Source organism: Myxine glutinosa, chromosome 3, assembly GCF_964187855.1.
Source record: "Myxine glutinosa chromosome 3, kmMyxGlut1.1, whole genome shotgun sequence".
NCBI lineage: Eukaryota > Metazoa > Chordata > Myxini > Myxiniformes > Myxinidae > Myxine > Myxine glutinosa.
Window position 1 is genome coordinate 192,071,995 of NC_136263.1, and position 12,228 is coordinate 192,084,222.

Below are 12,228 nucleotides of genomic sequence, written 5' to 3' on the forward strand. Positions count from 1 at the left end.
CCCCATTTTTCATTATACTCATACAGAGACCCGACGAATATTTGTTTATGTTTCATTTTTAGACAATAATTTAATTCTCTCAAAAGAACAATCACCATCTTGAGCTAACATTGCATCATTTCCAGTTAAGGCATTGCATTGCATTGCCCAAGCTTGCCGTGGGAATTTCCAGGGCAATTTCCACAGGAAATGACACGCACCAACCATTCTTATAAAAGGCACCGACCACACAGGCTTTTTAAAAACAGAATTCCTGCTTCTCTCGAGAATGGCTACTGCCCCTAGCTTGAGTGGGATGATTGTGGCCTACCTTGTGGTCCTACTACCTGTGTGGAACTAAACCTTCAGATTGATGAACTGGACTCGAACCTCTTATTAATGGAGGTGTTTGTTTGTTTGTTTCTTTATTTGTTTGTTTGTTTATTTATTTATTTATTTAATTATTCAATTTGTTTTTAAATATTTAATTATTTAAAAAAAATTCTTTAAAAAAAAAATAGATTGAGACTCATGCAAGAGTTAGCAAAGTTTCTTTTAATATTCACAGAGCTTGATTTATCCATATACTAAACTTGTTTTAAATTAATACATTGTTATTTTCTCTCACCGGAAATTGTATCTGAGATACAAAATGAAAGTACTGCTTTCAACACAACTTGGAATGAAGTTATTGATTTGTTTGAAGACACTTTGAATAACCAAGACCCAGAGAACGAGTTCTACTTTGATAATCCAACGAAAGAGTTTTACCTTGGAGGCTCTTTGGATTCTAAAGCAATGAACAATGTTCTTTGTATGATGACGTCTGATTTAAGGTAAGTTCAGTTGACTAAAAATCAATTAAATTATATATGTTATTTAATTCAATATTAGATAAGTAATATATATATATATTTTAAAATTTATTTTAGCAATATCAAGAAAGTTCGGGGAAGAAAATGCTGGAAAATTCTTTCTTCCCATTTCTACTTCTTCAAACTTGAAAGCCTTGCAAGACAGAATTGGAAAGAAGAGGAAAAAAAAAAGATTGAATTGTTTAAAAATCTTTATCATTGAATTGTTTTAAAAAGTTGGAAAAAGATGAATAGAATTGGAAGGTTATACAAAGAGATGGAGTTAAGAACTTTTTATATGGTTGATGTAATGGATACAGTTGTTTAGACTTACAAATTTGGTGTTTTAATGTGGGGGTTAAGGGTTCAGTTTTTCTCACACTAAACAAAAACCAAAGTATACACCACCTTCTATACACAGGGTTGGGGTTGGGTTAGGGTTCGTATATTATTATGACTCACTCAAACACACACCAACAAACAAAATTGTGTGCAGAAGTTAATCCCCAACTGAAAAGTTGAGGGATTCTGTGTTTGGGGTTCACAGATCTCAAGATCGTATCACCATTGCACACACACAAAAGTAAAGCCCCAACTGAAAAGTTGAGGGATTCTGTGTTTGGGGTTCAGAGATCTCAAGAACGTATCCCCATTACATTTTATTATTTATTTATTATTTTTAATGCACCCTCAAGTGTCCATATGTGGAGGATTGTGAAGCGCCAGCCCATTGCTTTCAAATCTGCTTATTTGTGTCTTTTGTAATTCTTGTGAATAAAATGAACCCAAGATTTCTTCCCCATTCAAATCATATAATTTGTATGTCAAAGGGACGGTACCCATTACATCAACGATTTTAAAAAGTTCATTAGTCCATCTCTTTGTATTTTGACTTTGTACCTTTCTGTACCTTTCTGAACCAACGTGTACCTTTCTCAAAATGACTTTTCCATCTGTATATTCTTACAATATCACCAACTTTGAGCTTGGGTTTTCTCAAATTAATCTTCTTTTCATATTCTAATTTTGTAATTGATTATGAAAGCACCGATTATGGTGAAGATGATTTTTAGTTTAAGTAATCTTTTACTAGATAAATATGATAAATCCAAACGACATACCAGATATTGAGCCTCTTAAATTCCCTGATTCTCCAAATGATAAATTAGAGAATTGTCCGGCTTGTGATAGAGTGGGATTAAATACAGAGTCAAAAGCCCATAAACAATGTTTATTCTGTGATTATCTTTTAATTAATGATGATAAAATATATAAAATATATATATAACTCTTTTAAATTAGAACCAAAAATGAATTACTTTACAAGATTAATAAGAGAGATTTTATTCAAAAATAAGATGATATTTTTGATGATGATGATTTTTGATGATTTTTGATGATGATATCAATAAGATGATATTTATTATTCAAAATATTTTTAATGGAAATGTTAATACAAGATACTATTGTTACATATTTATGGGAATGTATGTGAATTCCTATTCAGGTCTTTGCTTATCAATGTGTAGTCGATTAAGGGTTGTTGTGGTTGGAGGGTCAGGAGCCCTTCTGGAAAAAGAGACCGGAAACGGAAGAAGAAAGACACGAGGGAGAGAAGCGACGAGGAGTCTTCTTCCTCGCCCCGCTCCGACGAGAGGTGGGACCGATATTGAGCCGTGTGGAAAAGCGGCGTTCCTGAGCCCGTCTGGCGAGATGAGTTACCGGGACGGATACCTGCCCGGTGGACACGTCAAGCTACCGTGTGGCCGTGCACCGACCCAGCGTCTGGCACCGTTCGCGGCACCGTCTACAAAGACGCGTACGGGTCGCACGTTGGGGCCTAACCCGCGTTGCAAACGGCGTGTGGCTTTTGCCTGCTGTACAGTACCCGCTTCGCGTGGCCAAGAGGGAGCTGCAACCTTGGTTCCCGGTACGATACATGCCCGGTGGGAAAACGTCCACCCGGGGTTCGTTCAACCGCCAGAGAGCGGCGAAGCAGACCATCATCTTGGTCAGGAGGGGCCCAGAGACATTCTGAGGGACAGAGACCAAAGGGGGTCGTGAGTACAAAAGGGGACACACGTATGTAAGATGGCCATCTTATTCATCTAGGGGATTGATTGATTGTTGAGTGTGAATTGTGGATGGTGGATTGCTCGGGGAATATATCCTTGATTGTATCATTGAAATTGTATGGTATCATTACCCTTGAAATATATCATTGAACATCAGTTTTCTCTTGGGTGGAATTCATAGGGATTGCGTTGCGAAAGCGCATATATAATACTACTTTCTGGCAAAGTTCCTCTCACGGTCCGGGGGTCACCGAGACCAGGTAGTCACCGAGGGGACCACGTAACAGAATTGGGGGCTCGTCCGGGATCTAAAATTGTATAAAATAATAAAATAATATTTTTATTAATTAAAATTTATTAATTAAGTATTAATTGGTAAATTTTTGGGGAAATTGGGGGTAAAGTATTGGGTGAAGGTTAACAGGTGTTAACGATAGGCACCATGGCGTTTGTGGCACAGAACTTTGCGGTAACCCCGAGTGAGGCACAGTTCCGAGCGTTACTAAAGTCGGACCTCTTGAAATTGGCCAAACATTTTAACTTGGAGGTCCAAACTAATTTGAGGAAGGCAGAGTTGCAGGCCACGGTGATACAATCTATGGTGGGATTAGGAACATGGGACGAGTTAGCCTGGGAGTGGCTACCCGAAGAACCAGAAGACGTTGAGCTCCGGAAACTGGAGTTGCAATTACGGAGCCAGGAACGGATCAAAGAAGAAGAAAGGAAAGCAGAAGAGAGGAGAGAAGAGAAACAAGCAGAGGAAAGGAGAGTGGAACGAGAACTCCAGGAAAGGTTAAAAGAAGAAGAAAGGAAAGAGCAGAAGAAGAAAGGAAAGCAGAAAAGGAAAGAGCAGAAGAAGAAAGGAAAGCAGAAAAGGAAAGATCAGAAGAGGAAAGGAAAGCAGAAGAGAGGAGAGAAGAGAAACAAGCAGAGGAAAGGAGAGTGGAACGAGAACTCCAGGAAAGGTTAGAAGGGAGAAAAGCAGAGGAGAGGAGAGCTGCAAGGGACCTCGAAGCAGAGGAGAGAAAAGCGGAAAGGAAATTAAAGGAACGTGACATGGAGCTTCAGCAAGAAATTAAATTCAAGGAGCTGGAGTTAATGAGAGAACGGGGAGAGGCACCACCCTTGCTGACGGGGTCGACACCTAACCAGAAAACCTGGGATGTGGGCAGACATGTGAGGCTGGTTCCACCGTTCAGTGAAAAGGAAGTCGCGAAATTTTTTCCACACTTTGAGAAAGTGGCTCGACAATTAAACTGGCCGGAGGAGGCCTGGAACATACTAGTGCAAAGTGTGCTGGTGGGAAAAGCTCAAGAGATTTATTCGGCGCTACCAATGGACCAATGTGCAGATTATGAGGTACTGAAGAAGCACATCCTCAAAGCCTATGAGTTGGTTCCGGAAGCTTACAGGCAAAAATTCAGGAATGCCAGGAAGAGGGAGAGTGAGACCCATGTGGAGTTTGCCAGAGTGAAAGAAAACATGTTTGATCGGGGGTGTGAGTCAAAAGGAGTCGGGAAAGACTTCGAAACATTGCGGGACTTGATCCTGGTGGAGGAGTTTCAGCAGTGTGTCCACGAGGACATCAAAGTGTACCTGCAGGAAAAGAAAGTACCAAAGTTGTGGGACGCAGCCACCATGGCAGATGATTATGCCTTAACCCACCGAATAGGGGTCCACGAACCTAACTCCTCGCCTAGATCTCCGCAGGGGAGGTGGGGAACAGCAGGTGCGGAGAACGACAACACATGGCGGCGGCCTCGGGAGGATTATGGGGACAACGCGGATACCCCACCTGTTCGAAATCAGAGGGATGCGGGCCCAAGACAAACTTATATTTCGGGGGGCCCGAGGCAGACCACGAGTTTTTCCTCCGGGCCTACTTGCGCTTTTTGCAAGAAACCTGGACACTTGATGTCCAGTTGTTACCGCATGAAAAGGGAAGACCCAGAGCGGAGTCCGACTATTACGACTCCAAATGCAATGGCCATTGTGAGAAATCGCCATCAAAAGGGTTACCAACCATTTATTTCAGAGGGGTTTGTGTCACTGGATGGAGCCTCGACTAACCGGAGACCGGTTAGGATATTGAGGGACACAGGAGCACATCAATCTTTAATGCTTGAAGGCATTTTGCCATGGTCCGAGGAGACGGCAACGGAGGATAGTGTTCGTTTACAGGGGATCGGGGGCGGTGTTAGTGCTCCACTTCATGTCATCCATTTGGAGTCCGATTTGGTGTCAGGACCGGTCACCGTCGGTTTACAAGCCACGCTTCCTGTAGAGGGTGTATCTGTGGTTATCGGGAATGATTTGGCCGGGGGTCAAGTTTATGGTAACCTGAGGGTTGGTAAAGAGCCCAGCAGGGAAAATAACACCACACCAGCTCGGGATGGCGACAAAAGTACCAAGTTATTTGTAGGGGGACTGAACTTCAAAACAGAGGAAGAAGTTCTGACCTCTGTCTTCAACAGATATGGGCCGCTGGTGGAAGTGCGGTTGGTAAGAGACAGGGAAACGCAACAGTCAAGAGGGTTCGGCTTTGTCACGTTTGCAAGCACAAAAGACGCCAGAGAGGCAGAGAAGATTTGGAATGGCAAGGATTTGGAGGGTCGGACCATAACAGTAGGGAAGGCATTTCGTAGGCATCGAGAGGTCTACAGGAGAGGACAACTGGGCGGTAGTTTTGGTGGTGGCCGCAATCAATATTATTATGGAGGCTCCCTGAGTTACGGCAGCTCCCGAAGGAAGGATTGTCAAGGTAGTGGCCGAGAAGGAGACCGCTATTCATGGGACTACAGGGACAAGCGGTCCCACCATAATTATTAGGGAAGTTCTGAGAAGTTGAAGCACTGAATGCGGCGGAGCCGCCGAGCCAAGATTCCTACACAGATTAACCGTGAACGCCGTTCCTAAAGGCGTCCATGTAGTGAACTTTCATGCACGGACTAACCGTGAACTCCACGTTCCTCAAGGCGCCCATGTAGAGAACTTTCCTGCATGGACTAACCGTGAACTCCACGTTCCTAAAGGCATCCATGTAGTGAATACTCGGCTTGGCCTCCCGGAAAAAGTGCTATCGAGTTGCTTAACTTTGGATCTTTGATCAACCCCTTAACCTTCATTCACAAGAAACTGACAGTCAAAGTCAGAGGGTCATGAGATGGAGTTTGGCTTGGCAGGAGTCCAACGGGAAATTGAACATGTAAAGGGCAGGGACAATGTCGTTGCTGGTGCTTAGTCCAGAGTGAGTTAATCTGGGGGGGTTGTGGTGAAATTTTGGTTGCTTTATTTTTAAGTGATAACTGTGCCCGGGGGGAACTGATAATGTGGGGGGGGGGGGGGGGGTTGAGTTATCTGGTTGGTTTATCCAAGTTGGTCGGCAAAGAAAGTTTTCGCTGGGTTCAAACTTTCTTTCTTGAAGGGGGGGAGTGTTACATATTTATGGGAATGTATGTGAATTCCTATTCAGGTCTTTGCTTATCAATGTGTAGTCGATTAAGGGTTGTTGTGGTTGGAGGGTCAGGAGCACTTCTGGAAAAAGAGACCGGAAACGGAAGAAGAAAGACACGAGGGAGAGAAGCGACGAGGAGTCTTCTTCCTCGCCCCGCTCCGACGAGAGGTGGGACCGATATTGAGCCGTGTGGAAAAGCGGCGTTCCCGAGCCCGTCTGGCGAGAGGAGTTACCGGGACGGATACCTGCCCGGTGGACACGTCAAGCTACCGTGTGGCCGTGCACCGACCCAGCGTCTGGCACCGTTCGCGGCACCGTCTACAAAGACGCGTACGGGTCGCACGTTGGGGCCTAACCCGCGTTGCAAATGGCGTGTGGCTTTTGCTTGCTGTACAGTACCCGCTTCGCGTGGCCAAGAGGGAGCTGCAACCTTGGTTCCCGGTACGATACATGCCCGGTGGGAAAACGTCCACCCGGGGTTCGTTCAACCGCCCGAGAGCGGCGAAGCAGACCATCATCTTGGTCAGGAGGGGCCCAGAGACATTGTGAGGGACAGAGACCAAAGGGGGTCGTGAGTACAAAAGGGGACACACGTATGTAAGATGGCCATCTTAATCATCTAGGGGATTGATTGATTGTTGAGTGTGAATTGTGGATGGTGGATTGCTCGGGGAATATATCCTTGATTGTATCATTGAAATTGTATGGTATCATTACCCTTGAAATATATCATTGAACATCAGTTTTCTCTTGGGTGGAATTCATAGGGGTTGCGTTGCGAAAGCGCATATATAATACTACTTTCTGGCAAAGTTCCTCTCACGGTCCGGGGGTCACCAAGACCAGGTAGTCACCGAGGGGACCACGTAACACTATATAAATAAAATAATGGATTATCTTGAAATTAAACCTGAACTCAGGATAAAATATAGAGTTTCTAAAAAAGCTCATAAAAAATTAGATGACTTGTTTTACAAATATATAAATGAATGATTTTTTAACCGTTTGGGAAATCAAGGTAAAATTTAACAACCATAAAAATCTCCCAAATTCATTAAGATGTCTAATAGTTGGTTCAAGCGGATGTGGAAAAACCTGTTTGCTTTTAAAGATGCTCGCTCCTTACACCCAACTTTTTAGATTATGATAATTTAATAATTTTCACAAAGTCAAGTTTTCAACCCGAGTATCAACTACTCTCACAGGGTTTTAATGCGGGCCTTTGAAAAGAAGATATAATCGGTTTATTTAAACTTCAAAAAAAACGAAATGATTATAACATTGAAGATATAATACAACTATTTTGTGATACACAGAAATCAAAACCGAAACCAAAACCCATAACTTGTATTCTCAGTGATAATACGGATGATATACCTTCACCCCAAGATTTAGATAAATCAAAAAAGAACCTCGTCATCTTTGATGATTGTGTAAATGAGAGAAACCAAACAGTAATGGATAGCTACTATACAAGAGGGAGACATTCTTCTTGTAATTGTATTTATCTCAGTCAATCATATTTTGAACTCTCTCGTCGCTCAATAAGAAACAATGCTAATACTTTTATTTATTCAAGTTAAATTGAATAGATGTAAATAATTTTTGGAGAGACAATTGTTCAACGTTATGTAGTAAAAAAAGAATTTGAGGCTCACACGAAACACACGATAGGAAAATATTAATATATTGTTGTGAAACAAGATGAGATACTAAATGATATTTTTCAATAAATAAATACAGGAAATGAATGCACAAGAAAGAGCAAGAAGATTTAAGGTACATCAGGAGTTAGTTTCAAAAGTTGTAAAGCATTTCGTCTGCAGTTCCTGCGATAGAATATGCTCCAAAAAAACTTCAAATGCTCAAAGATTTTAGTCAAATGACGGAGCAAGAACTTGGAGATATAGGAGAATTAGAATATGATGATGAAGGATTATTTCAGCAACTTGAGGAGGTAAATCAACCTCCCAATTATATTGTGGAAGCTCTTCAAAACAATGAATATTCGGTGGATTCAAAAACCAGAGCAGGCCTCATTCCAACAGAAGAACCAGCACAGTTCTATCTTGTGAAAGAAAAGGTATTGATATTTATTGATAAATTGATGTTCTTAAGCTCTGCTCAAGCAAATGTTAAATTAACCCCTAGATTAATGTTTCTTCTAACAAAAGATGGAAAACAAGCAGCAAGTATGAGAGGTGATTCAACATATTTCAATGAACCATTGAATATGAAAAATGAAGATGATAGGGTATATATTGATTTACTAAACTCACTTGATTTTGGAGTTTCTGTTTCTGGTAAAAGTAAGAAGAATGAGAAGGAAAAACATATTATTGATGCTTTAAGCAAGCTTGGTTTAGCCTCGGGTTCGGGTGTTCGCTTTCTTCCAAATGACCCATCACAATTAGTTAATAGGCTATTATTGTTGTTAGGTAGTAAGAAGGCTGGGAACAACAACTGTTTTAATGAAGCATCCGCCATTTTAGATCAGTTGATGTCTATGAAAATAATTAATAAATGTCAATACAAAGATATTTTATTACATATTAAATAAGATGAGAAGCACAATTCTTGGTTTTAATTTCACAACGAGTGATTACACAGCTTCATTCCCTTACCAACTACAACTTGACCCCACAAAAGAATATGAGGCTTCTTTGTTGTCAATGGAGACTTACAATACCCTTTTTAATATCACAGAGAAAAATAACAAGTTTAGTTATGATTCAGGAAGTATAAAAAAAAAAAAAAACACCTTTAGAGGCCATTTTTCCCCGCAAAGCGGGGGTTGGCCTTTTTCGGGCACCGTGGTTGTTGTTGTTTTTGTTGGTCCCCTTTTTGAAGCAATGTTTTACGGCCGGATGCCCTTCCTGCCGCCAACCCTGTTTGTCGCCTTTTTACAACACACAGGGAATTACCAGTGAACTGGTACTCAATTAGCCGACCTCGGAAGGAATGACAGGCTGAGTCAACCCCGCTGGCGTTAATTCAGTGATCGACCGGGATTCGAACCCAGGATCCTAGGATATCCTAAGCTGGCACCCTAGCCGCTACACCAACACCAGGATTCAGGAAGTAGATACAAAACTATAACAGTTTCACCGGAGCATACGAGATTTCTCAAATATCTTCTGAAATTTCTCGCCTTATGAAAGAACAAGGTGATGAACCAAAAAATATTGTAATAGATATTCAAAAACATACTTCAAAATCAACTATTAAACTTAGAAATAATTACAAAGTTGATTTCACAATTGAAAATTCATTCAGAGAGCTTTTTTTTTTTCTTTTTTTTTTCTACACTGAATCGAGGCTCGTGAAAGAGCTGACAACCGCAAGGGAAAGACAGCACAGGGGGACCACGAGGGAAAGACAAAGACAGCACATGGGGACCGTGAGGGAAAGACAGCACAGGGGGACCATGAGGGAAAGACAAAGACAGCACATGGGGGCCGCGAGGGAAAGACAAAGACAGCACATGGGGACCGCGAGGGAAAGACAAAGACAGCACAGGGGGACCACGAGGGAAAGACAAAGACAGCACATGGGGACCGCGAGGGAAAGACAAAGACAGCACATGGGGGCCGCGAGGGAAAGACAAAGACAGCACATGGGGACCGCGAGGGAAAGACAAAAACAGCACATGGGGACCGCGAGGGAAAGACAAAGACAGCACATGGGGACCGCGAGGGAAAGACAAAGACAGCACATGGGGACCACGAGGGAAAGACAAAGACAGCACATGGGGACCGCGAGGGAAAGACAAAGATAGCACAGGGGGACCACGAGGGAAAGACAAAGACAGCACATGGGGACCGCGAGGGAAAGACAGCACAGGGGGACCGCGAGGGAAAGACAAAAACAGCACATGGGGACCGCGAGGGAAAGACAAAGACAGCACATGGGGACCGGACCATGAGGGAAAGACAAAGACAGCACAGGGGGACCACGAGGGAAAGACAAAGACAGCACATGGGGACCACGAGGGAAAGACAAAGACAGCACATGGGGACCGCGAGGGAAAGACAAAGACAGCACATGGGGACCGCGAGGGAAAGACAAAGACAGCACATGGGGACCGTGAGGGAAAGACAAAGACAGCACATGGGGACCGCGAGGGAAAGACAAAGACAGCACATGGGGACCGTGAGGGAAAGACAAAGACAGCACATGGGGACCGCACATGGGGACCGTGAGGGAAAGACAAAGACAGCACATGGGGACCGCACATGGGGACCGTGAGGGAAAGACAAAGACAGCACATGGGGACCGCACATGGGGACCGCGAGGCTATTAGGTTTCTCTTCAAAAAAAGATTGAAACTAACGGGACGTTTTACAGTGATAATGTTATTCAAATATCCTCCGGTATAAATTCGGTATGAATTCATTGTGATTTGATTGATGGTGCTTATAACGATGGAATAAGAACAAATACAATATTTTCATTCAGCGCATACTCAACCCCGATTGGTTATAAATTCAATATGGAACCAAAAAATCTTGTCTATTTACCTGTGTCAGGAAAAACCATATACAGAGTAAATTTTAGGATAACCGATCAAGATAATCATATGATTTCCTTTAATGAAGAAATTATATCCATCAGATTTCACCTACGTGAAGTTTTCCAATAAATAAATAATGGTTATTGTGAGGAAACACGAGTTGGGAAAATATAAAATAATTACAGGCTCAGGCATGTTCCTTTCACGATACTATAAGGGTGAAGGTATGTTTCTTGGTAGAGGATACTATAAACCAAAGAGACAACGGGGTGTGGGGCATCAATTCAGAAATAAAGGAGATGGGATAATTGATACTCTAATGGGTATTGGTTCAATTGTAGCGGTTCCCGCTGAATGTACACAATCACCTTGCACCTGCCAGGACGCGGCCAGGGCGCGATCGCCATGCCGGGCTCGTCCGGACGGGCCCAGACGCGCCTCTCCTGGGCATGCCCGGACTCGCTGTTCCCGGGCACGCCCGAACCTCCCGGGCATGCCCGGTCTCGTCTTTCCTGGGCATGCCCGCTCTCGCCTTTCCAGGGCTCGCCCAGAGCGCCCGGGCACGCCCAGCCTCGACTTGCCAGGCCGCGTCCAGTACGCCCGGGCATGTCCAGACTCGCCTTTCCAGGGCTCGCCCAGAGCATCCGGGCATGCCCGCTCTCGCCTTTCCAGGGCTCGCCCAGAGCGCTCGGGCACGCCCAGCCTCGACTTGCCAGGCCACGTCCAGGACACCCGGGCATGTCCAGACTCGCCTTTCCAGGACTTGCCCTTGACACCCGGGCATGCCCGGTCTCGGTTTTCCCGGGCAAACGCCCCGGCATAAATGTGTATATATATTGCTGCCAGATAAATGGGCTTGTCAGAATACCTGAGCTGTTTTGTTTCAATGAAACAACTCGGACGAATTCCGTCTTTGGTCGCGTCAATTCTTTCGACTCGCGTTGGAGCGCAGCTCCTTCACTGGTGACCTACCGACATGTACACGGCAGTGACTCTTAAACTGCCTACCTTCTGGGAGGCTCACGCGGCTGTTTGGTTCGCCCAGGCGGACTCCCGGTTCGCCCTGCGAGGCATCACCGCGGACGACACCCGCTTCCACCACGTCGTGGCAGCGCTCGGTTCCGCCACCGCGGCCCGCGCCCTGAGCCTCCTCGAGCACCCGCCGGCTGCTGACAAGTATGACGCGCTGAAGATGCTCCTCCTCGACGCTTTCGCCCTCTCACCGGCGGCACGCACACGGCGTCTGCTCGTCCTGCCCGAGCTCGGCGACATGCGCCCGTCCGAGCGCATGGACTATATGCTCTCGTTGCTCGGTGAGCACTCTCCGGATTTTCTGTTCCGCGAGCTGTTCCT

General features: G+C 44.3%; 1 protein-coding gene across 1 annotated transcript in view; it reads left to right on the forward strand.

The window, feature by feature from the left end:
• Nucleotides 1-268: 268 nt before the first annotated feature.
• The window catches only part of LOC144891240 (uncharacterized), a 33,914-nt gene continuing 21,954 nt past the window's right edge, over nt 269-12,228 (forward strand). Inside the window, exons 1-2 of the mRNA XM_078773647.1 lie at nt 269-328; nt 625-743. Coding sequence (XP_078629773.1) covers nt 269-328; nt 625-743 — 179 coding nt within the window. The remainder of the gene's footprint in view (nt 329-624; nt 744-12,228) is intronic.